Below are 25,496 nucleotides of genomic sequence, written 5' to 3'. Positions count from 1 at the left end.
CAGAACCAAGCTTTGTTAAACTTAAGTTTGAATGCAGCTTTCCAATAGAGTGTTAACTTTGTTCACTGTGTAGGGGACGATAGGCTAGTTCTACTTCAAAGCCTTCCTTTTTGTGTGTTTCTCCCCATCTCAGTTTTAAATGTCAATTGTGCAAATTATGTTTGAATCTTTTTCTCCTTCTGCTACTTGCCTCTGAGAAAACAAAACAAAACCTAAAACAGCCCACAAAGATGGGGTTAGACTGTTCAGTTAAATTTTTCTTAGTCATAGCCCTCAGCATCTGTATATGTTTCTAGTAGTTCACTTTCAACTTCATGTACTTCTGCAAAAGAATGTTTCTTTATGAACACACAGGCTTAAAGCAGCGTGTGGATTCTCAGGAGGTAGTCTGCATTAATGCTTAGACTTGCTGTCCAAACAGCATTGCAACAGAACCTAACACTAGAATATGCGCTGCAATTGACTTTGTTAAGGACAAATTTAATACCGTAGTGCAGAACTTACTTGTGAGGAATGAAGCCATGTCTGTTCCCACTAGAGGCCCCATATATTCTTTCAGCAGTTCAATCACCTCAGCTATCTGTTCAGAATGCCTTCCTTCTGTTACAGGTTCTTTGTTGGAAAGGTTATAAGCAAGGAAAAATTACATATTTACAGAAACACAAAAAATAACTGGTCAAGCTGAAACCCAGAAGCTCCAAACTTCAAAGAACAGAGAGACATCTTGTTTCACTTTTTTTGATTTTTTTTATTTGGGAAAAGTGCTTCTTACAAAAGGCAGCTGCAAAACAATACGTTATAGACCTCAGAACAATTTCTCATTCCATTTAAAAGTGAAAGGAGAGGCAGTCTAGGGGACAAGAGCAGCAGGAGAACAGATCACGGGGCATCCACAAGTCAATAAAAAACAGCAATAATGTAATGCGAGGTTAAAATTCCTGTGCTGGGGCTTTGGTGGCAAAGTAATTTCTCAATGCAAATTACAGCCAGAAACTGCATGACTGCCTTTGTAAGCAGTAACTCACGTAAGCTGAACAGCTTCACCAGGCAACCTGCCCAACTCAGATGCTGAGAGGCACATGTACCTCAAAACAGCTGAGAGGCACAGCCATTTCCTAGCAAAGCTCACAGCTTACGTGGTTACACCAAGTTCTAAAACTTAGAGAGCAATAAAGCTAGAGGGGCCTCTCTGGTGTTACTCTGACCCCACCCTGGCTAACCAGATTTCTGCTCCTGGACAACCCTAATCATCCACACAAAAGAGAGCTGGTGTTATCAGGGAGTGCCATCAATTGTGTTAAGCAACAGTTAAGATCACCGCCACAGGCTGGGCTGAGACCACTAAACCAGTTTCATGTCCAATTAGAGGCTAGATTTCATGCAGCAAGAGGGGATGAAAGATGGTTTTGTTATTTTTAACTTACACAGAGTTCCCTCATCCTTGAGGTCCAACTCTGGATTTATCTGTATATACACATAGAGAGTTCTCCTTTCACAACGACATTTTCCTTTCATGCTAAACACAGTAAAAACCCAGAACGTTCACACCTGGTTCTGGTTACACAGTAGTAATAGTAATGTGCAAGTAAACAAGAGACCAAAATCACAAATGAAGATGTGTACATGAGGGGGCTGGAACGGAGCTGATGCCAGAAAGAAAGTATTTGTATCTAGCCTGAAATCAGAAATATTGGTACAAAGACAGAAAAAAAGGCCATCAGCCAATTTACATCCCCACTGCATGGCCACTGCTCATTTTTGTATCTGGGCTCTTCAAAATGAGTGTGGAAGTCCTGTAAACACTTTAACCCTGGAATTGGGTGAATTCTGTTGGGTACACAGATGAAGCAACAAACCTAAGCTAACTGTTTGACAGTTAAATTCATTTTTACAAAAACTAACATTTTAAAGATTTATTTCTTGTTATTTGTTTAAACAGAGGAAAAACAACACTCCTGGGGTGGGAAGAGATGGGAGGGGAAGAGACAGACCCTGGGTAAAAGTTATTACAACAGCACCTGGAATTGATCGGCCTGCCTAGGAGAAACACAGGCACTGCCACAACACCACAGGTAATAGCTACTGCCGGAAGCCAAGACGACAGTCCACACTCCACTGACAGGTGCTATAGATCCAAATCATAATAATCTTCCAGCTCATCATGAAACAAGTCCCACTCATCCTCAGAATCCGTTAGCTCATCGTCACCTCCTGCTGCCAACAGCATAAGCAACATCTCACCAAGCTCAAAGGTCACCACCTCGTCCTCATCGGTCTCGAATGGATCACCGTTCTCTCGCTCCTCGATGAACTCCCAGAACCGATTCCTCCGCTGGGCCTGCAAGTGGAACACAAGTATTTCCCCAGGTGACCAAGCAGTACAAGGTAGGAGTCTTCCCAGAGGCTGACATGGTACAGGCCCCAGTGCACTTTCTGACATGCAAGAAACCATGTTTTCTTGTTCAAGGAGATACCAACCTCTAGGAGCATTTACCCTCACACAGCCCTATGAATGCTGCCCAACATTTCTACTTCTGTATCTTGGTGTACTAGGAAAGTTTTTAAAATTGACTGTTTTCATCTTGGCCTTCAGCAATCATACACTTCAGACTACCACCTCCTTCAAATTCACCATTACAGAGTTCTATCAGAAGCAGAAAAAGAGGCAACATTTCCCTCTTCTCAGGCCAACTGATTTAACGCATGCCCCTCTTACGCGCTCTTTGTATAGAACGGACAAAAAACAGCAGCACTGACCCGGTATCTACTTGATGTTCCCACTTTGGGTCTCTGTGGCTCCTCTCGGCGGCCATCAGGATACGCATGTTTGTAAAAACAGTTCCCTCCAAACGGGCAGCTCCCACGGCCTTCATCAAAATACCTGCATGGCTTGTTGCTGGAAAGGAAAATATCGCAACCCTTACTCACAGCAGACCCCAACCAGACTTCAGAATTGCTTTTACCTGTAGTCCAAAAGGGATCTCAGGTACCATTTGAAACTGACGGTAATTTGTCAGTACAACACCTACACGCAGAAATCATGTAGTACACCATGTGTGCAGGGCGATGCATGCACAGAGACATCGATGGCTTGCAGTGCACAAGCTTGTACTAACTTATGGCTATGCCACCAGTGTTTTGTGTACAGAAGGGAAAGACTGAGGTCAAAGAACATAGGAACAGCTGCGCAACTGTGTGGTTGCATGCATCTGTGAGCAGATAGGTAAGGACACACTACACAGGTGGTGGTGGAAACGAGGTGTGACAGGGCTTTACATCAAGCCCTTTCTTCTCCAGATGTGTCTTTATCACTACTGTCTCAACTTGACAAAAGGCTGCAGTGTTCATACCTCATTGCCTCCTTGTATTTCTGAATGAGTTTCTGCTTCTCTTCCTTCTCCTCCACCCAGTACTCACTTGGAATGACAAAGTTAGATGTGATCCGACATTCTGGGCAGGACCTGGGGAATGAACAGACTGTGCTGCAAAATTCCACATTACAGGGCGCTCTCTCTCCTATATGACAATTCATGGCATATATCCATCTTAAAAGTTGCATTGTACCCACACACTTGCTGTATGGACTTTTCAATCTAGATTTTCTCTTACACATGTAGATAACCAAAACACTCTTATTTAAGAACACAATGGCAGCTGGTCAGCTTGTCTCAGAAATGCTTGAAAACACACTTCACACAGACTCCTTTTTCTTTAGAATTAAATACATTTATTTTGGTTTGAATTCTATATTGATTTGAACTTTTTTTTAGAACAGCCTTTAAATGGAGAAATGTTTTGTCAACTGATTAATGAACTGGGATGGTAATGAATTAAGCAGCATACATTCTGAAGTGGTTAATCTGTTTTCAGACTCCTGGCTCGGTGTTCAAGACGTAAAACAGTAACCACTGGACAACATGCTACTAAATAAATCAAAGTTATTTTCCTACCATTAAGTGAGTTTTGAAAACTTAACCCGTATTAACCAAATCAGAGTGCAAATGTTATCCTTAATTATTTCGCTTCCAAACTAAGGTTAGTACGCATTAAATGCAGCCTCTGCAGTCTGCATCTGGAAGTCTGTTGCAAGTTGTCACGAGTTACTAAGTTCTTCCATAGTAACAAAGCACAATCGAAATGGGAAAAGTGCCTCACTTTATAATCTTGCTCTCAAATTGTTTAGCACTCCTCCACTTGCGGATGCACTTGAGACAGTAAGTGTGGCTGCAGTTGGAGAGGATCCCAAAGCGGCGCTCACTAGGATTAGCTTTCTCATACACCACCTCCATGCATATCCCGCACACCATGTCTTTACTACGCTGGACGGCAAAGGAAAGCTCCATGTCCTTCTCGTGAGCTTCAATGCAAGACTGAAAAGGAGAGACAAAGAAAACGACTACAGAGGCAACTGGTCACCTGGTGAAATCTAAGAGGTTTTTAAGCTCAGTTTTACTCTGCTGTTTTGCATGATGAATGGAGTACGACTAAGCTGAAAAATCTTTATCCTCCAAAGAAAAATTTGCTAAAATAGCAGGGAACAATTAGTTCAGGCTTGAAATTCCTTTCTTCAGACACATAAGGCAATCTAAAAGACCATCCAGTTTTAGTAGGCAAAGAACAAAGCTTTAGTATCTTTAGGAAGACTGCTCTCCAAGCGCAGATAAGGAAACCCAGATGCTTTTGAATATGGCCCTGGCAGGAAACAGTCCAGTTTACAACAGGAATTTCATTCACTGCCTGACCTGCACGTACCTTCAAATGAAAGGAGATTAGTGACAAGTGATTGTGGGGAGCTAAGAAGCAATAACTTAAAGCTGTTTAACACCAGACAGTTGTTTGCTTACCTTTATGTGCTGGGATCTCTGTGCAGCATCAATCGGATGCAAGACCTGCAGTCCGCACATATCACACACATCCCCATGAATATACACGCAGTTTTCTCCGTAACGACATTCTCCTACTGCAGCGTAGGGGCACAGCTCCTTCTTTATCTCCACGTCTACCTCCTGCTTTTCATATTCTTCTTCAATCACCATTTCCTCCAAGGGTGCTTCAGCACAGCAAGGAGCAGCTGGGAACAAAATTAAGCTCAGTAAGTAACACATTCAGATTTAAAGCACTGGGAGTGAGAACACGTTATTTTAATGTGAAGTCTTTGTATAACCCTGGCTGAAGTCACCCAAAGAAAATAATAAAAACAACCAAGGGTCATTTCAGTCCAAGCTTCACATACCCTCAACCTGAACTAACAGTTATTTTCCCACTCAAGAAAGCATGACTAATTTCTTTATCCTTCAACACAGACAAGACCAAAGCAATCAAGATTTCAGTGGTCAGATTCAGATCCATTTACAGGTTGAGACCGCACTAGAAAAACCTCATGAGACCTCAGCAGTTTAAGTACACTTTTATACAAGCTCTTGTTCAACAACAACTAAATAAGTTTACAAATCCCTCACTGCTTTGAGAATCAATTCCACACTGGCTGAAGTTAACAGGCTTTTTCCCAAAAACTACACAGCTGAAACAATAAAGGAGTATCCAGCATAATAAAATGAGAGTATGGAAACACCACACTAGCAGTTCCTTCTGTGCAGGTTAACCAGTATGTTGTTATTCAGCCTGAACAGCAGACTTTCACTTCTAGACTCCCATACACCTATATGAATGACACAAAGGCTGTGTTCACACCTCTCACCAAACTAACTATTTCTAGATATTTGCCAAAAAACCCTACCCTAAACAAACAGCCTATCTATTAGTCAGACACATAAACCTAACTTTAAGAAACTGAAATTCAGGGTGTTTTCACTGTATACTAAGCTAGCTATCAGTTTTTCAAAACCCCAACTAAGTAAATTCCCTTACCTTATTCTAAATTGAAGCAACATCCCTGTGTAGACAGCTTCTGCTTAACACTTCTCCCTGTACCTCTTGAACATATGCTTGTCTATGTCACCACAAGCAAAACAGCCTTTTGAGATTGTAAGTAGGATCACAAAACAAAAGCAGTCAGTTTGAAACTGAAGATATAGTAAATACGGGAGAACGAAGAATGACTATATTCAGAATAAACACCAGGACTTAATTTATATGACCAGAAGCTGTTGTAACAGTAAGAAGTCATCTATGCTATCAGAAAATAACTTTAAGTCATCTGAGCACTAGATTTGGACAAGTAAGCAAAAACTATCAAAGGTGTACTTAGATCAGTATAAATAAAGGACAGACTTCTAAAAGAATCAGACTGCATGCTCACACTTCATTCCCATGGAGCAAAGAGATACAATAAGCATGTACTAGTCTGGTTGGTTTTGGACATATAGAGAAAAAGAAGAAGCAGGTCCTTGAGAGCTTACAGTTTTTGGGGATAAGCAAATATTGAGGATCAGCATAGGAAAATATTAGCAGCTTTCAAAATAAATTCAAGTCTGCTTCCTGAACCATCTCTGACTTTACAGGTTACTGACACTGAACTTGGGTCAGTCAGTTTGCTAGAAAGACATTTTTCAAAAGTTAGTGACAGAATAAAAAGTCAACTCTCAACCTGCTAGTCTTCTAGTAAGAGATTCCCAACCAAAAAAAAAATTTAATTACATCTTCTTCCCCATGAGTCCTAGTGAACTGGCACCAAGAAAAGTAACACATAACCATATAATAGGCTCTACCTACTCTTTGAGTAGCTGAACATACTATGAAAATTTGTATTTACTAATTAAAACTGCCCCTCCCCAGTGTGAAATCCACGTTCTCCACTTCCAAAATAAGTAACAAAAATCACAACTACCAGTCAGTTTCTATTCCCTCAACTGTCATTTCTGCCAGTGTTCTTTCAAGTTAATATCAGAATTTTTTTTACCTAGATGATTCACATGACTTCTGACATCTTGTTTGACACTTCCTGAGGAAGGAGAGTTTAGTACATTGTAGTACAGATGGGAAGAAGCCTACTAGACAGCTAAATACAGCTGAGTTTCGAAAGACTGAGTGATACACTACTACTTTTAATCGGGCTGGCAAGATGATCTTTGTTTAAGGCAATCCTATATCCCTGGAAAATGCAGACTTTGAAAGAAGAGCCACATTTGAACAGAAGAGTTGTCCAGAGTCACCTATGCTCCTCTCAAGGATTTATTTAGTAAAACCTTTATTCAGTAAGGGTTTTATTCATTAAAAAAAAAAAAACAAAAAAACAAACAAAAAAACCACCTTATTACTTGAGGATCTTTGAGAATAAAGGCTTTAAAGTTTTAACCCTCCAGACACTGACTTAGAAACCTATTTATTTACTATGCTGGTCCACATGAGAGAGCAGACCTTCACATCTAGGCACAACAAAAGTATAGATGTGTTACTTAAAAAAAAACAAACCACCATGAACAACAGCTACTTAAGTTAATAAGCACAATACACAGTATAGCTACTAAATTCCAGCCCAATCCACAATACCATTCTTGCACAAAAAAAGTACAATCAATTCTTCATGACTAGATGTCTAGACAACAAGATATCTATGAATTGTCAGTCTTTAATAATGGCTCTGGGTACTTCTACAGTATGAGAAGGTGGGAGAGGAAAAAACATGCTAAAAGTAGTCCCAGCCTTCTGTGCTGTCCCAGCACTTCCCCAGCAAGAACTGTATTTCTATGAAACAAAAATTTAATTAGCATTTCCACTTCTGAATACCTCAGCTCCCATAACCTAAAGCCCTGCATGCATATCTCCTGTATCTACTGCACTGTTCCTGCTACAGTTTTGCCTCCTCTTTGAAAGCAAAATTAGGGAAACTCACAAGACTCCATCACCTCAGTAGCTCTGAATCCATCATTCCTCAGAGTACCATTTACTTTGCCTTCTGTTCCGAAGACCACTAATCACCAGCAGGTGGACCCAATCTCTTTCTTCTCACAACCCAGTTCACAGTCAACAGGATTATATTCACATGAGTGAAAAAACTGGTTCATTACCTTAAATTCACACATCACCTGCTTTCACCCTAGGACACTACTTCATAGCATCAAATATGTTCATCTTGCAGCAGCAGGAAACAGCTACCCAATTCAGAATGTTTCTTACATTTCTGCCTTTCTACTCTCAGTTATTCCAGAACATCTAGCAGTAGTAGCAGCAGAACAAATACAGAAGTGCGGTGCATCTGTATATCAAACAGGTGATACCTGAAGAATTGTCCCTATTTTCTTTGCTAGGCACTGAGGTCATCTTCAAGATATCAGGTTTAGTCCCAAATGAGAGAGTCATCTGCATTAGCAGAATGTCCTGTCTCACAGTAAAAGATGAGCATTATAGACCAAGTTACACATGGGTAAACTGCCAACTCCAAATCTTCAGCATCTGTTAAGACAATTGGACACACAAAGGCTTCTAGCCAATCTTGAGAAATAGATTCCATTTTAAAGTTTCCAAGTACCTGTATGTTTCTCCAGGCATTTGATAAGAATAATATATATATATACTAATATATACTTTCAAGTATACACCGTGGTACATACTGCACACATCTTCCTGATGACTACAGCAAAATTCTTTATTTTTACAGCTTAAACAGTGGCTTCAGAAAAGTTTTTAAAAAGCAGCTTTTAAGAAGTCGCCATGGGAATCAGCACCATGTAACACTGTTCAGAAGAGAAACAGTTGAACATATTTGTACATTAAAATCATTAAATTTCAAAGGATACAAAACATAGAATTTGGAACAAGATTCAGAGAAGGCACTGTTATTTAACTTAATATGTGGCAGCCACAAGTTTCCATGACAAATAAGCCTGGCCCCCTAGAAGAAAGAATTGCTTCAGTAAAACTTAAGGTATAATGAAATGCTCTTATACTTCAGGAATTTCAGAGAAAGCACCAGCTCTCCTGTAAGGATTCAGGCGTATTTAAAAGATCTCTGGCTGTTCAAACTAGCAATTAATTGATTTCCAGCCATTAAAGGGGCTGAAGCCCATGAAAAGAGATTAACAAAACAGGACTTGTTTGACTTAAAAAGTGATCTTTTTGTTATCTTCAACTACTTAATGGAAAAGTACAGAAAACAAAACCCAAACAACACAGAGCCAGGCTCTTCTCAGATGTGCACAGGACAAGAGACAGAAGGCAAGCTGAGGCAGAGAAAAATCCAATGACATATGAGGACAGAGTTTTTCCTTGTGAAAGAAGTCACACACTACAAAGGTTGCCCAGATTATGGTGTTTTGAACATCTCTGAGGATAGCAATTCAACTAAACAAAGCCCTTGGCAACCTGACATAGCTGACCCGGCTTTGAGCAGGAAATGAACTACTGGAGATCTAGAGGTCCTTCCCAATCTAACTGAGGGATCCTCTGTCTCAATGAACACAGAAGCCATATTTTTTATGACAGTAAGGTGACATAGTAACAGGTAGAAAACAAGTCTTCATTCCCTTGGACTACACCCATGTCACAGATACACCAAACAATTCCATAATCAAACTTCTCAACAACACTAGCAAAATGTTGCTCCCATTCCCCTCCTCAAATCAGATCAGAGCAGGCTCCAGTAGCACCCTGTAACATTGAGAAGGTAACTCCTCTTTTCAGATCCAAGAACCTGAGTAGTGCTGTAGAGACAAATAAGCGTAATCTGAGCACTCTATGACAACTTCAAACTCTTCTGGACACAAAGTGTCCATTTTCGATTGATAGCAGTAAGTCTTCAGTTTTAGAGAGATAAGTATTAAATTATGCTAAAGTAAACACATTCAGCCTGTGTTTCACCTAAATTTCAAGTCTTTGTGCTATCTTTCTGCAAGGAAAGCAGATGACAAGTATGCTAATTAAACAGTCTGGTCCCATATGATTATCTTCTTCAATTTCATTCTCAATGAGCTGTCACCATATTAGAAAGTCAAGTCTCAGAATGGTAACTAGGATAAATTATTTTCAGCCTCTGGTCATGGGATTCATGAAACCAAGCATTAGGTTTCAATTAATTCTTCAGGAATCTGTACCTCCACTAGAAAACCTTTAAAAGATTGGGAAAAAACAAACAAACACACACCACCCCAAAAAGCAGATTATCTTTTCAGAGTATTGACATTAATTGCACCACTACTATTTTCTTCTCCCATCACATATGCAAATTACACTTCAAAGACAGAGATTCACCAAGTCGTTCAGAGCCGTAACAGAAGGAAGCCAGTTATAGCAAGACTGTCTTTAAGTTTGCCTGGTTTCAAAACATTAGGACGCAGCAGCAACTGATGTCGAACAGTCTCACTATTCAAGTTGGAAAATTCAAGCATAAGTTAAGGAAAGATCACATGAAGTGCTTAATAAATAAGAACAGCTACACTCAACAAAACCAAAAACACTAAAGTAAATACACTATATATAAACTTTTGACCCATGACAGAAATCTACTGTCATCCCATGATCAGCTTACCACGTCCACAGTATGGCTGCCCAGGGACAAACTCTACAGCATTCACCCAATCTTCAGCACCTACTCCTGCAGCTGCCAGATCTATATTTTCATCTTCTATCTCAGCAATAAATTCTTCAACTGTTTCAGGGAGCGATGCGAAGTCCGAGGACACTGAGGCATAAATTTCTTCATCTGGATTCACATCAGTCATTTCTTCCTGTTTCAGTGGCTTGGTATGTTCATATCTAAAGAGTTAAAGCACATCATGTCAACTCTTCACCAAAAAATACCCCCACAAAGCAGCCCAAAGGATTGGAAATAAACTTATTAAGATGTAAACAAGCTATTCTGAAGAATGGCCTAGAAATGGCTTCAAGAGAAAGCCACTAACGACCCTTTAGAGAGAAGTGCTTCCACTTGAGTCATCTGTCAGCACTGCTTAAAGAAACACAAGGTACCCCATGATTCTCAAGGAAATGGAGCAGCATTGGCAAGTGCAGCCAACACCACACTTCTACCTTTTGGATCTGCGTAACTTTGTGAAAGATCTTTTTCAGCTATAACAACCATTAAAACTAAGCACTGGAATAAGCTAAATTTTGAACTAAACCTTCAGATCACTGCATTACAAAACATTAAACTAAGATTTTCCTTTTTTTTTTTTTTTTTTTAAATGAAGCATATTCAATCAAGATTACTACCAGTAAAAAAATATTACTACTAAAAGGCTTTTAGTGAGAGCAAAAATAGTTTTGGACCATTAAAATATTTATAAAATTTTGTTTATTTTGTCTTTATTACAGCCTTTTAAAAATGTGTATTTTTGTGTATGTTTTATCAGGTACATAATATATCAATACAGTAGCAGATACGTATAATCTATAAATATATATGTATCGGGGGATGATCAAAAGTTTTCTACTGATGGGGTGCATGATCAAAAGTTCGGAGACCATGTATCTACATGATCAAGAAAGCAACACTGGCAGAAGCCTACAGAGAAGCTTGCTTCTGTTACCTCTCATACACAGTAACTGCATAATAAACACGAAAGTAAAGCTAAGCATGAACTACCATATAAAGTCATGATGCAAAAATTTAATCATACATTAGAGCTGCAACAAGACCATATTAAAACTCCTGATAAATTTTAATAAAGTAAACTTAAGATGATGCAAACATCCCTAAGCCTTTATAAAGCTTTGCTAAGCTAGGAAGCATTTGTTTCCATTCCTCACATTTTTTTTTTCTTTTTGACAATCACAGAACCATAGAATCATTTCAGTTGGAAGAGACCCTCAAGATCACAGAGTCCAATCATTAACTACTCTAGCACTAAACCATGTCCCTAAGTCCCTATGCATCTTTTAAACAACTGCAGGGATGGTGACTCAACCACTTCCCTGGGCAGCCTGTTCCAGTGCTTCACAACCCTTTCTGTGAAGAACTTTTTCCTAATATCCAATCTAAACTTCCCCTGGTGCAACTTGAAGCCATTTCCTCTCATCCTATCACTTGCTATTTGGCAGAAGAGACCAACACCCTCCATGCTACAACCTTAATTCAGGCAGTTGTAGACAGCGATAAGGTCTCCCCTCACCCTCCTTTTTTCCAGGCTAAACAGCCCCAGTTCCTTTACCTGCTCCTTATCAAACTTGTGCTCCAGATCCCTCACCAGCTTCATCACCCTCCTCTGCACTCTCTCCAGCACCTCAATGTCTTTCTTGTACTGAGGTGCCCAAAACTGAACACAGGATTCGAGGTGCAGCCTCACCAGCACAAGGGAAAAACTTCAAAGAGACAAGCTAAGTCATACTATGTTTTCTTAATGTAGGGCCACTTTGTACAGGCAACATTTTAGAACCTACATGACTATGCTCCCATTACTTTTCCAAAATGGCAGTTCATGTGTCAAAGTAGCAATTCCTGAAGAGACAGACACATTCAGACAAAAACCACACACACACACACATACCACCACCACCACCCACATAAAACAACAAAACCAAACAAATAAACCACAAAGCCAAAACCTTACCTGTTCAGGCTTTTACGATCACTTACCAAACGCATCTCGGCTCCACCAGTTCAGCTAGTTTGAATGTACCCTCAGATTTCAATTAATTCATGTACTCATGTTATTAATAAACACATAAAAACCCCACACCTTGACAACCAGTATTTTTACAAAAATCAGTTCTCTTGCTTGCTTGCTTTCACTTATGTATTTCTATAGCAAAGAAATGCTACAGTGTTTACCAAGAGAATACAGTTTGTGAAAATAAGCTATTTCTATAAATGTCTGAAGTTGCAATGATAGAGGAAAACACTTTAAGATTTATTGCCTTTCTCTGAGCTCTCTACTCAGGGACTCAGTGTGAAATAACTCCCCTCCAGGTTGGTCAGTGGAATTACTTTACCTGCAACGATCTCCATAAGCACAGCATCCTCGCTGATAATACCTGCACACCATCGCAGACTGACTAGTGGAGAGATCATGGGAGTAGCGACAGTTGTCCCCTTCCTTGCAAACTCCATGCATGAAATATCTGTAGGACAGAAGATTACCATGAATTAAGGAGAAGCACTGAAGCTGTAAAAAAAACACTTGGATGACAAGTTACTTTATAAATCAAGGTATGCTGAATTAAGACCACCACTAATGACTCATAGGACCACATAGCAGTAAAAACATACAAATAAGAATGAGAAAAGACGAAGCCTTAGCTATTCCAGTGAACTGTGCTGCACATTTAGGGACTTCAGCTTACAAAAGCCTGAAAAAGACCTGCAAAACAAATGTTATCCTGGGCTACGACATAGAGAGGAAAGAGTCTTCGACAAAGAAGATGGGGACAAAGATTTACTTATAACTCATGTGTTCTGACACCAACAAAAACCTTAAAAAAGCCCACTACTGAATCAAAAAATCAGGGCTTAAATGTATTTTGAATTTGTAAATAATTAAATCAGAAGTAATTTCCTTTTCAAGAATGCAAAAAGTGTTTGTGATGGATAATTACATCTGACAAAACATACACATTCATTTTTGCCATAGGAGTCAAATAATCAGTAGAAGCACTTTGCTTCAATACTGTGCTGTCTGTCTTGAAAGAACTGTGTGGTTTCAAAGCTTTTGAGGACAGTTTACTAAATTTTAGCACGTTAAATAAAGCAAGTTTAACTGAGCATCCTCAAATTCAGCTACTCAAGAAAACTGTCATTTCCAATTTGTTCTAAATTTTAACCTAAAAGACACAAGCTTCTTTAAATTCAAGGCACTGCAAGTAAGACTCAGTATATCCACATCCACACAAGTGAAAACACACATTAAAGTACGTAGTTCCCAATCCACATGCAAGTATTAGCCAAAAAGGAAAAAAAAGCCACAACACAAAACCAAAACAAAAAAACAAACCACTAAACCCCAAACCCCGAGTAAGTTGCAAACTCTGAACTCATTGGAAATAACAAGGCCTGGCAAACAAGGAAACTTGTTAGGTCTTAGGTCTCATGCAAAATACCACTTGAGGAAAGACTGAGAAGCACATTCTACCTTTCTAAGCCAATCTTGCACACTTTCACCATTTACTGTTGGTATTACCACACCTACACAGGCAGCAGGATCATGTTCTCCAACCCAGCTGACTGTGCAGTCACACAGCACTACAGCCAGCATAGGAGACATAAGGATCATTTTTCAGCAGCCCAAACTAAGATTAGGATAGCTCTTCACAACACAGCACATTCAAATAGACATTACTAAACTTACAAGGTGTCAAGTTTTTGATCTGCACGAACTTCTCCATAGGTACTTAGTCTGCTATATTTTTAAGAAGTTAGATAAATCAAGGTGAACAATTCACCAAAGCTACTTATGTAATCCAGTACTAGGGATATATTAAAACCTGAGGTATATCTTAAGAGGGCTCATAACCCTCCATCCACAAAACCAGTCATGTATTCAAGGTACTAACAAAAAAAAAAAAAAACACTAAAGTGGTTTTATAAACCATCAGGTGACACTTTCCATCAGGCTGCAATTCACACTCAAAACAATAATCTGTCTGTACACTGTAGCTGCATAGTAACCAGATGAAAAGTGTGGTCCTACATAAAAGGAAGTGGCATAAGACCAAGATGAGGGTCTGCAGGATATTCACCCCACAGAGCAGAGTACCCTAGTCAGGTTTGCCAGGTGGCTGCACAAACAGCTATGCCAGCACACACCAGAACAGGGTGTTGCAAAAACAAAACAAGAAAACCTGACACTCCACAACCAGCACTCTCCACTGTGAACAGAAAAGGAAAAAAAAACACAACAAACCTTCACCACCCTCACACCAACAGAACATCACCACCCACCCACAAACAAACCCACCTCAAAGCCAAAAAAACCACAATCATCTATGAACTCATGGAACCAGAACATAACTGGAATTTCTGGCTTGCTTTTAAGAAATGGAAGTCACACCAACAGGGTGAAAAACAATTCAGGTTGTTAAATGTTTGTTCTTTAACAACTGTTATCTCCACCCTTTGCTTATTTCCACACAGCATTGCTTCCCCCATGTGTCGAGACATGCAATTTCACAGCCACCTGCTGACTGAGATCAGAAAATGGCTTCAGATGTAACCTGACATTCCTTTTGCTGCCCCCGTGGCTATTTTTAATCTAGATCAGCCCCACTGCTACTCAAGCCAACGAAGTGCTGAGACACCACTACAGCTGAAATAAGTGACTGAGAGAAAGGCACCAGCCCCAAGTGAGGACCTCTGTTAGAAAGTACTTGGACAACGTATCTTAAATACATAAGCCTCAAAAAATCAGGCTCTTCCACTGCTTGTTAGACAGAGGAAAGGGTGCCACAATTCCTTTTCCTTCTTTCCTAGTTTATATTAGAAAATCCTCTGCCAATACAGGTTCTATATAATTCTATTGTCACAATTAATTACATCAAGATGATAGGCTATAAAGGGAAAAAAAACCCACAAACTTGAAACACTCACAAGCTCAATTTAATTCACACATCACTTTTAAAGGCCTGCAATCCTACGCAGCAAAGTCAGCATTATTTGAACAAGGCGGCTGGGGTGGGAGGAAAGAAAAATGTATTTCTCTATGGATTACACCAACTTTCACGCCCCACTCTGCTCTAAGGTAAGATTTTTTTTTTATTTACTTTAAGGTCACAAAGAATTTAACATTTATGTATGAAACATGCTTTGGTCATGTCAAAAAATAAACAGAGTGCATTATTTTTGGTGAAAGGTAACAAAACTTCTGTTGAAGTGCGTTTTTACACACACAGAGTATTCAATTTAACTGTAACATTATGGAACAGCAATATCTGCCTCTTGTTTCTGGTTACAGGTAAAAAGGCTCCTTAAAACCAAGAAATACATGAATCACCTGTCTCACTCAGTGGCATGTAGGATAGCTGAAATTTGCATTCTGTCCAAGCACACAGAGAACACACGTAATTTCATCTGAAAAAGTAAAACTGGTTCAAGACAAGAATATAACTGGATTTTGTCTGAGTGTCTATGATGCTGTCATCCAATAAACACATATTCTGGCAACACCACTCTCTGTCTTTCCTGTGCAGATATGCCAGCATAATTTGGTGAGGCTGCACAGGGAACTAGACCAGAAAACTGATCAGGGTCCAAACCCAGATCCCAGTTCAGCATGTATAGAACATGAGTGATACCAACACACAGAGGTAATAATTGCCTGCACTGGCATTTTATAACTAGACATGAGTTGAAATGTTTTTCAGTTATAGATGCCTTGATCAAAATAGCATAACCTGATTTTCATGGGGTACTTGAAAAAAAAAGAGCATAGAAATCAGGCTTTGCATATCCAAAAGTCTCAAGCTGTAGACAAGGTGGGCATTTTTTGGAAACACAGAGAAAACATTTGCCAAAGGCAATGAAGCTAATTGTGTCTCCAGCTCCCTGGAACTCCAACCACTGGTGAGAAATCAGATGTTACAAGTGCTGCAATTAATTTACCAGAACACTTAAAATGTTCAAGTTTATCTAGGTTTCAGCCACCTTGATTTCCACAATGCTTCAAAGTATAATAATCTACTGAAGATTTTGGTTTCCACTGCTAAAATAGCATTATTTCTACAACTTGCCATAAGCTAGAGAAACATAATTTGCAATGCCTTTTGATAAAGGACAATGCTGTGTTAAATACAAGTAACTGCAATATAAAATCCTGAACACAGACTAGCTTCTTTCAGATGCTTTACCTCTGTAATCCTATTAGTGAAATCAATATGCAATACTTCTTTCCATAGCTTTTGAAGCTTGCAATGCTTTCACTTATTCAGGTGTGGTTTGTTCTTTACTTCAGGTCCACTTAATTCTGCTTTCAGGTAACCCCATTTTGTTTATTAAACTACTGGTTTTGCTGAATTAGAATGTCACACCCAACAACCTCCTTCAAATCTCCTTCAAAAACTGAGACACTGCCATAACTGGCAATTGGGGAACCTCAGGATGACAGCCAACTGCATTCATTAGCTTCTTCAGGTGTCACATAGAGACTAAGAATTCTCAGGCAAAAGACAGAAGAGGCCAGGCATGTGCTGTTCTAGCACAGCATGTGGGCTTTCAGCCAAGTGACGGAATTCTATACGAGTTAGTAACCTTAAGAAAAAGGAGAAAAAAAGTAGGTCTTAATAGCATTTATCTCCTCATTCCTTCTTCTCCATAATCTCCTTCGGCAAGAACCAGCTGAGAAACAATACAAGAAGGCTGTTGAGAGATTTGCACTCCACACCTCATCACTAGTGCTGCACTGAATTAAGGAGGCATACTTCACTGGTTCAGATTCTTCACGTTAAAAGAAAAGATAAATACCTGATCTAGGTTTTCTGAAAGAACAGCAAAGATGCAAACAGACGGACAACTCTCAAAATACACCAAATAGTTGCTAGGGTTTTTATGTATGTTCAGTTGTTAAACAAGTGAAATGTAATCTATTTATGTCAGCTTGATGACCTTAACTATTATTGCCTGACATATGGAAAACACAAATATCTGGAGCTAACAGAGTCAAGTCTTTGGAAAAAAATGTTGGTTACATCACTGCTTACTAAAAGCACATATCCATCTGAAACTGGAAGCAAATAGAAGCTTGGTAAGGACCACCATCCTTTTTCTTATTTCCAACATATCAATAACAAAAGGATCAGAATAGTAAATAAAGAGTAGCTATGAATTACAGTTTTACTCCCCTGCAATTCATTCCAGATTAAAATAGTATAAATTATTACACACCATAAAAGTAAACTGCTAAACCATACACACAATATAAGAAAATTATTTATCATAATCTCTTAAGAAATATGAATTCTTACATTTTACCCTGAGACTTCTAACCTTTAGCTGCAAGAAAAGCAGAAAGGTAACATCTGTAAAACTAGATGTCTAGGAGAAATCAGTCCTTCATTTTAGTCACTGTGTCACTCACTCTGAGATATCAATCATGCATCCCAAGGATATCACGCTGGCATAATAAAACTCATTAGTCAACCAACTTATCAGTTCAGGTATTCAAAGGACCATCGAGAACTTATTCTACCAATTCTAAAACTTCCAGTTCTAATAAAGCAGTATTCCCCCCACCAGCCATGAAGCACTAAGTCCTTGTACTGAAGAGACTACCATTTCCCAGAAGTTTTCCAGGCAGCATTTACTGTCACCCGTATGAGTCAAGGTAAATAAAGCCTATAAACAAATAGAATTGTGCAGTGCTACTCCAAACAGAAACTGCTCTATCTACTATATTCAACACACACATTTTGAAATTCAATCCCTTTATCTCACAGTTAAATCCTCAAGCTCCCTTGCTAAGATAAAAGAAATTTAATACTAAGAAATATATATTATTGAATATTAATACAGTCTACTGTAACCAAACTAGACAAACAAAATTATTCCCAGAAGCTGAAGTCGAAATTGTTCATTTCACTTTAAAGTCTGAGGAAAGCTTGTCTGCCTACAACTTGAACGGCCCACTAAAAATAAACAAGTAAATAAGAAAGCAAGGGGGTAACTGGGAGAGTGAAAAAGACCAATGAATGGGGAGGTTCATTAGGTCCAAAGCTGAACTCATTTTTATTTAAGCTCACATTAAAGCACATTAGCCATTAAAAAGAGTAGTTTTAACTTCCCACTAGTCCTGAGTGCTTGCAAATGAATATATTCCTTAGACAGACTCACTGCACGACACATTAAACACTCACTGCACTGCATGACACTGATGAACTTGACTGTTTCTGTACTACTGCACCCACTGTTTTCAATAAATTGATTGATTTTGTCTGTTGCCTGAGAAAATATATGTATATGTATCTCTCACCGATCCATCTAACCTAATTGAGCCTTTCGATCTTCGGAAATAATGAGGCAATCTATATAGAGGGAGCACTAACCTATACTCCTGCAGCTCACTTAAAAGCTGAGCTAAGCATAATTCCCGGGCATTTCCTCATCACCGGCCTACGTTTAAGTGCCATGCATCAAATATTAACCCGGTTATTCACAGACAAAACTCTCCGCATGCAGAAGCACCCGGAGAGAGCTGAGAAACAGTGCTGCTCAAATGGCCACGTTAACAGTGCATTAACCAAAATAAACAGTGATCGTTAACAGGAATGGTCCACATACTGAAAGGCGTACTTAACAGCACAAAAGAAAGACACAGCAAGTAAGCGCCCTGTGAAAGCCAAGCAACGGTTCTTAATACTGCTATTTGAACCTGCAATTAGCACTAATGGAAAAATATGCAGAAAAGATCTAGATCTCGCATCAAGATCTGGAGCCTCTTCCGTTCTGCACAGGGGATGGTCCTTTTTGCTTGCAAGTGGCTTGGAGTGCATTTGCTCAAAAACATTAAGGTTAAACGTAATTTACAATTTTATTTTTAAAATAACTTAAAAAAAATCAGAAGATGCTCCCTGATACTAATCTTGGATTAACACTTGCTATCATATAAACTGACTAATATATTTCTATATTCACAAAAGCTGTTTCATATTCCTTTCAGCTAGCAAATAGGCCAGCATTCTAAGTTTAAAAATAGTCCATCTGGCAAGCTTTACAACATGCAGGATGATTTCCATTACCACATATAAAATATTTATCAGAAATACAGTTTAAAGGAAAATACAAACAGAAAGCGACGCAGCATACAGAATCTTAACGTAACACAAGTAGCGGCACTCCTTACATTTTTCAGTCTACCATGAGTTATGCCCGTTCTCTGATTTAATAAGTAATTCTTGCTATATCAGTCACAAAATTGTTTCCATTTAAATTTTTTTCCATTTAAAATTTTTTATTCGAAACAACAAGCAGTTAAATAATTTTTTATTTCCTGCTGTATCGCGTTTTCTGGAAGGCGGTTACAGCACTTCCGCTCCACAGTCTCCTTCACACCGGCCACTGCGGGCATATTTTCACACAATGAGTAGTGGCCTACAGCATCTCACAAGGAGCCGGGAAGGCTTCCAGCCCCCCCGGCACGGCAAAGGGACACTATCCCCACGCCATCTGCACAGCGGAGCCACAGGGAACACCCTCCCGTAAGGCAGAGGTTAAAGAAGAGCCATCACCCGTCCCGCCCCCGCCCGCGGGTTCGGCTCCGGGAGACTAGGCCCGCAGCGCGCTCGGCGCCAGCCGGTACTTCCGGCAACGGGCCGCCACCGCCTCCTCTGCACTACGGCCCCCGCCAACTCCGCAGCAACGGCCGGTTCCGCCCAGAACGGCGGCAGGGCGCGGCGCGGCCCGGCCCGCGGCGCAGTTTGCCGCAGGCCTCCCTCAGGGCGCCGGGCGGGGCGGGGCAGGGCTGGGGGGGGGGGGGGGAGGGGGCGCTGCGGCCGCGCGCTGCGCGAACGTGACCGTAGGGGGAGGGGAGCGGCGCTGAGGGAAACGGCCGCGGGGTGGGGGGGGTGGAAGGGAAGGGCGACCGCGGCCGCCCCCACCCGCACACACCAGCTGCGGACAGCGCGTACCTGCAAGTGACCTGCTTGGTCCAGCCGCCTCCTCCCGGCCCCATGGCGTCTGGCGGCACGGCTGCGAAGTCGAAGGCCGCAGCCGTCGCTCCCGCGGCCGCTGCGGCGGATGTTTCAAAGGCCGCGGCCGCCGCGGCGCCGGCCGTTGTTCCCAGAGCCACCGCCTCCGCCATTACTGTTTATCCCACACAGCAGCAGCCCCGGAACTTCCGGGAGCACATCCTTCCGGCCGGGCGGACGAGGGGCGGACGAGGCGCGGCCGGGCGGCGGCGGGGCGGAGCGGAGCGCGAAGCCGGGCGGCGGTGGGGCAGTTGCGCTGCTCAGGCGCGCGCCGGCTCCGCCCCGTCCCGTCCCTCGCGCGATGCGGGCACCACCTGCGGCCGAAAGGGCGGCTCCGATTGGTGGAGAGGAACGCCGGGCGACAGCGCGTGGGGGAGTGGCGTTCGCTGCGCGCGGCGCTGCCCTTGTCCCCGCGCGGCCCCGGCGGTTTAACGGCGCGGCTGGGACCCCGGCCTGCTGAAGGGCACCTTGACTGCGGCGCTGGGCCTCAGAGGCCGCCAGTCAGCCCAGAGGAGTGGCAGCTCTCGCCTGACGGGGTGGGGCCTCCGGAGACGGCCTCCTCGGGCCGCGCCGCTCGGGCTGGTTCACTCAGCGGTTGGAAACGGAGCTTGCTCTGGAGACGAGAACGTGCAAATGCAGTGTGGAGCTGGCTGCGGGAGGGGCGGGGCGGGCACCGAAATGACCCAGTGGCGCCTCAAAAGCCCAGACTGAAAGTTGGCACTAGGCCAACCGCAGAGCTCAGAGCCGCTGCTTTGGGGTGAAGAGCATCACGTCCTTCTGCCATCATAAATCCTGGTTGTGAAACTCTATTTGTCTCATTTGCATTGTGCCTTTGTCTTCCTACTGCCAAGAGTCTTAAGTCAAATACTAGGCACAGCCCCAAAAGGCAGAGTCAGAAGCAGGGATGCAGAGGCAAAGTGAAGACAGAACTCAGCCAGTGCAATGCTAGAGATTTTTCATATCTATTTGAAAGTAAAATCACACATATCCAAGCTATCAGTCACTAGGGAAAAGTACTGAAAATAAGCTTTTTTTTTAAACATAGACTGTTGTTGGAACGATACAGGACTCAGCATTCCGATTCAATGTGAATCACGCAAAGCCATTTATTACAGAAACCAGCCTCTTTATATATGCAACTATATTCTAATCACGCGTCCACGCTCCAAGCATGGATTCATTAAATGAGTATCATGGGCTGTCCGTGCGCTGGAGTCTCACTGATGATACATCCTATGATTCACGCCATGTTGGGGCCCTGTACGCCCCTCTTTCTCACAGCAGATTCTGTTCTCAGCTTCTCGAAGCAGTCTTGAGATTCCTTTGAGCCTGGCTAATTCAGCCACAAATCTTTATCCATCAAAACCCCTCCACAGACAGTAGTACAGCATCCCAAGATGCCAGGAGCTTAGGAAGTGCAGGAGGGGCTCAGAAGAAGTAAGTCTGTTTCCAGGTTGCCTTGAAACAATGACTTAAATGCCCTCAAGTGACCTGAGGAACCAGCTACTTCGAGTGCACTTGCTGTCGTGTTCTGGAGCATGCGGAGATGTGACCTGGGCAAACAGAACTCTAAATAAAAGCAGTTGAAGCATACAGACTTCAAACCGAGGTAAAGGTATGCATCAGAAAAAAGGATTGCCAAAAGCTGAATTTCACAGGATTTGAGGGACAGAGGTCGGGACACAGAGATGCTTAGTTCTTAGGAATGAATGTGGTCGGTTGTATAAGACCAACCTTCACCCAAAATAAGGAGCTGGCGTCAGATAAAGACCCAGATCCATGTGCGCTATGCAGCATTGATAGTCAGGAGCAGCAGCTTCCTCCCTCCTTACGCCAGCAGCACAGTGATCAATGCCAGAGTGCCTGTAAATTCAGTTCCACAAACCCCTGTTATGAAAAAAAACCAGGATCTTCAATGGAAAACTGAGCTGCCAGAATCAGGAAAACCTTTTTTAAAAAGTTCATATTAATAAGAAGAAACTCATTTTCCATGCCTGATTCCATCACAGAGCATTTTTCATACTGTGTTGAACACAGATATGTAAGTTCAGAAACCACACCAGGTTTGTGTTTTCAGTCTTATTTTCTCTTAGAAACAGCTGGAGAAAAAAAATACCTCACATTAGAAAAAAAAAATCAAATACTTTTTCATCAAGCCATTAAAATAATTTGGAAAGTTGTTTTGGAACCATTAGAACCACCATGATAATCTCCTAGTAAAAGTGCAAGGATGTTAGCTTTTAAAGACAGGTTAAATCGCTGAAGACTGAATTTGTCAGGTTTTTGTATTGGTTAGATTGCTGCCTTACATCAGAGGTGTCAAACTCATTTTCACTGGAGCCATATCAGCCTTGCGGTTGCCTTCAAAGGGTCAAATGTAATTTTAGGACTGTATAAATGTAACAGTCCTAAAACTACAATTGGCCCGCGAGGCAACCGTGGGGCTGATGAGGCCCCCGGTGAAAATGAGTTTGGCACCCCTACCTTACATAGCAGCCCTGGCAAGACAGCTGGTTCCATGCACAACTGTTCACACAAAGGCAAAATAAATATATGGTTAAATTAGTGTGTTCCGTATGATTCTGTGAGTCCCTAGTATATCTCTGGGATGCTGGTGCCCTCAAAGCCTCGCGGCCGAGACACACCAGTAAGGACATTCCAGCTCACAGAACTCCTGCAGGTTCATAGTCTCTTAGAAATCAGGTACACAGCAAAAGGAAAATACTGTCCCAAGGCAGAGGTGCCAGCCTGACAAAATTAATGCGGAGCTTCTCGTTTCCCTAATGCCTTCGGTAGTGACAGCCCTGAGAGAGAAAAGGTTTCAGAGGAGATAGTAACTCTGGTAGGAACCACTCACAGATAAAAATGCAACGGTGGCCCCAGGGCCCAGCTCCCAGCAGGCAGCAGGAATTTGCTGTGGAGATTTCTTTGTTCCCAGCCCCTCCTGTTTTACCCAGCAACCTGTTTAATATTAACCTCTGCTGCTGAGGCCCGGAGGGGGAAGTTCCAGCAGAAAGCTCCCTTGGTCATAGCAGGCAGGCAGCACTGGAAAGTCAGATGCTGCAGCAAGCAGAGGGGTGATTTACACACAGCCCCTGCATTTTCCAATGAGAACTATAATCTTCAGCAGTTCTCTGGGGCTTTCTCTTTTCCCAGTCACTGTGATCTTGTCACCGTAGCCTCTATACCATCATCAGCCATACATCCCATTTTGGAACCATGCCAGGAACAGCATGGTCAGCCTGCTTCTCAGGGACTAGCAGGGGTCAAACTGGCCCCTTCTCTCCCTGGTTTAGCAAGCCTCAGTGGCTTTTCTAGTAGAGCTAAAGATGAGGTTAGCCCTTGAAAATTGCTCAAAATAAAACTCTTGTTTCTTATTTCTCAAAATGAGCTTTTGTTTTCATTGTAAGCAACCCAGAAGACAAATCCAAAACCTGGGATGTGCAGAGGATGGGAGGCGTGCCATCAGAGAGGTGCTTGAGTGGCCCTGTTTCATCTCAAGAGGCCTACAGTTTCATATTGGAAAGCTGAGCTAGAAATCCAACAGGCAGGTTTTCCATTTCTTTTAAGGAGAAAAATGGCAAACAGGGCAACACACTCTAACCTCTGACTTCATCTGATACAGCAGACTGAACTGGGTGCCCACTGCACAGGATCACATTGAGATGATCTTGATCTCGAGAGCTGGAAACTGTGTGACTGACTGGCTTGATTACTAAATCATCATCTGGTAGCATGCCAAAAATGCGATAGCTCAGATAGGTCCCTACAGTATTGCAGTCTTTCCAAAGAGATCTCATTGAAATTAAAATGATGTAATTATATTTTTCAAAAATATAATTTTATCTACACATTTTCTTTTCACTACATCTGGCTACCCATCCCCCCAGTAAAAAGATGCCATTCACAAAATCTTCAGCATCCATTTATGGTAACTGAGGATGCAATCTATCATTCCTGCAATTGAATTCCCTGCAGACTGCATAGCAGAAGTCAGAGGTGGATTGTCTTTGTAACTTACCAAGCTTTGTTTGAAGGTTCCTTGAATGTGTTTACTTGAAAAGATTGGAAGGATGTAGAAAACAAGATGACATCTGTGATTGCAGTGTTAAACAAAAGTTGCAGAAAACTTACTTTGAAAGGGACAAGTGTAAAGTGTGAATACTGCTTTAACAACCCATGTTTTACAATTTCCCGATGAATGGATTGCAGTAAAATCTGTTCCCTGATACTGATTACTTCAACAATGCACTAGCAATTACTTTAGCTAGTTTTATGTTATGCATGGAAGTTTTATAGGATCATGTCTGGTCTTTTATTCTATAAAGCAATCCCTTCATAGTTAGCCATTTAACCCTGACCTCTCATATTTTCTGCAGAATATAAAATTGAAACATGTGTAATATCAGTGCATTAGATCTCAAAGTATCATGGCTTTCTTGTGAGGGGATTTATTAATTTCCAAGTCTTCATTCAAAGCCACTCTAAACCTATTAGAATAGATGCCTTTACAGTAGAATACTGGAATAGTTTTCCTCTGTGAACGCAGCTTGCGTTCTTGGTGTAACCAGGCATCTGCGTCGTGCAGAGTATCGTCATGACTGGCCTCAGACCTGCAGAATTCTTCACTGGGGAGGCCAAGGGCTGGGTAGAGCTCTAACCTTGAGAAGAAAGAGCTCAGCAGCTGCATATGGCGAAGTTGTGGAGGCGGCATGAATACAATTCCTCTGCTTTTTAGGAATAAGTACAAAGGGTCTCAGTTTGCAGAGGCATTGTTTTAGTGAGCAATGAATTCCCTGCCTACAGAAAAAAAAATATCTAGCAGCAAAGGAACCTGAAAAATGAGGAAAGTCTTTTTAAAGAGTGAGGGGAAAATCTGGCACCACGTGAACAAAAATAATCACGGCAGCTTCCCTCGCCCAGTGGTGAAATGGCCCCTTGCACCACGAGCAGGGAGGGGTTGCCGAGCTCAGCTGCGCCTGTGGTTAATAATA

The 25,496-nt window shown here is 41.6% G+C and overlaps 1 protein-coding gene across 1 annotated transcript; it reads right to left on the bottom strand.

The window, feature by feature from the left end:
* Positions 1-724: 724 nt before the first annotated feature.
* Positions 725-20,794, bottom strand: MKRN1 (makorin ring finger protein 1). The gene is made up of 8 exons (XM_082052700.1): positions 20,443-20,794; positions 12,826-12,954; positions 10,424-10,650; positions 4,845-5,071; positions 4,156-4,370; positions 3,351-3,461; positions 2,758-2,896; positions 725-2,338 (listed from the first exon to the last, which is right to left on the bottom strand). The coding sequence occupies exons 1-8, from the start codon at positions 20,613-20,615 to the stop codon at positions 2,126-2,128; spliced, it is 1,434 nt and encodes a 477-aa protein (XP_081908826.1). The 5' UTR covers positions 20,616-20,794; the 3' UTR covers positions 725-2,125.
* Between the last annotated feature and the right edge of the window lie 4,702 nt (positions 20,795-25,496).

Source organism: Streptopelia decaocto (genome assembly GCF_964273445.1).
Source record: "Streptopelia decaocto genome assembly, chromosome: 1".
Lineage (NCBI taxonomy): Eukaryota > Metazoa > Chordata > Aves > Columbiformes > Columbidae > Streptopelia > Streptopelia decaocto.
Note: the sequence above shows the minus strand (reverse complement) of the source record. Positions and strands in the feature narration are given on the sequence as shown.

Excerpts from the sequence above, each read along its gene's own strand:
- MKRN1 (XM_082052700.1), bottom strand. The coding sequence starts at position 20,615 with ATGGCGGAGGCGGTGGCTCTGGGAACAACGGCCGGCGCCGCGGCGGCC. Across the intron at positions 4,371-4,844 it reads AGAGATCCCAGCACATAAAG|TCTTGCATTGAAGCTCACGA; the intron begins GTAAGCAAACAA and ends TCTCCTTTTCAG. Across the intron at positions 2,339-2,757 it reads GAACATCAAGTAGATACCGG|GCCCAGCGGAGGAATCGGTT; the intron begins GTCAGTGCTGCT and ends TTCCACTTGCAG.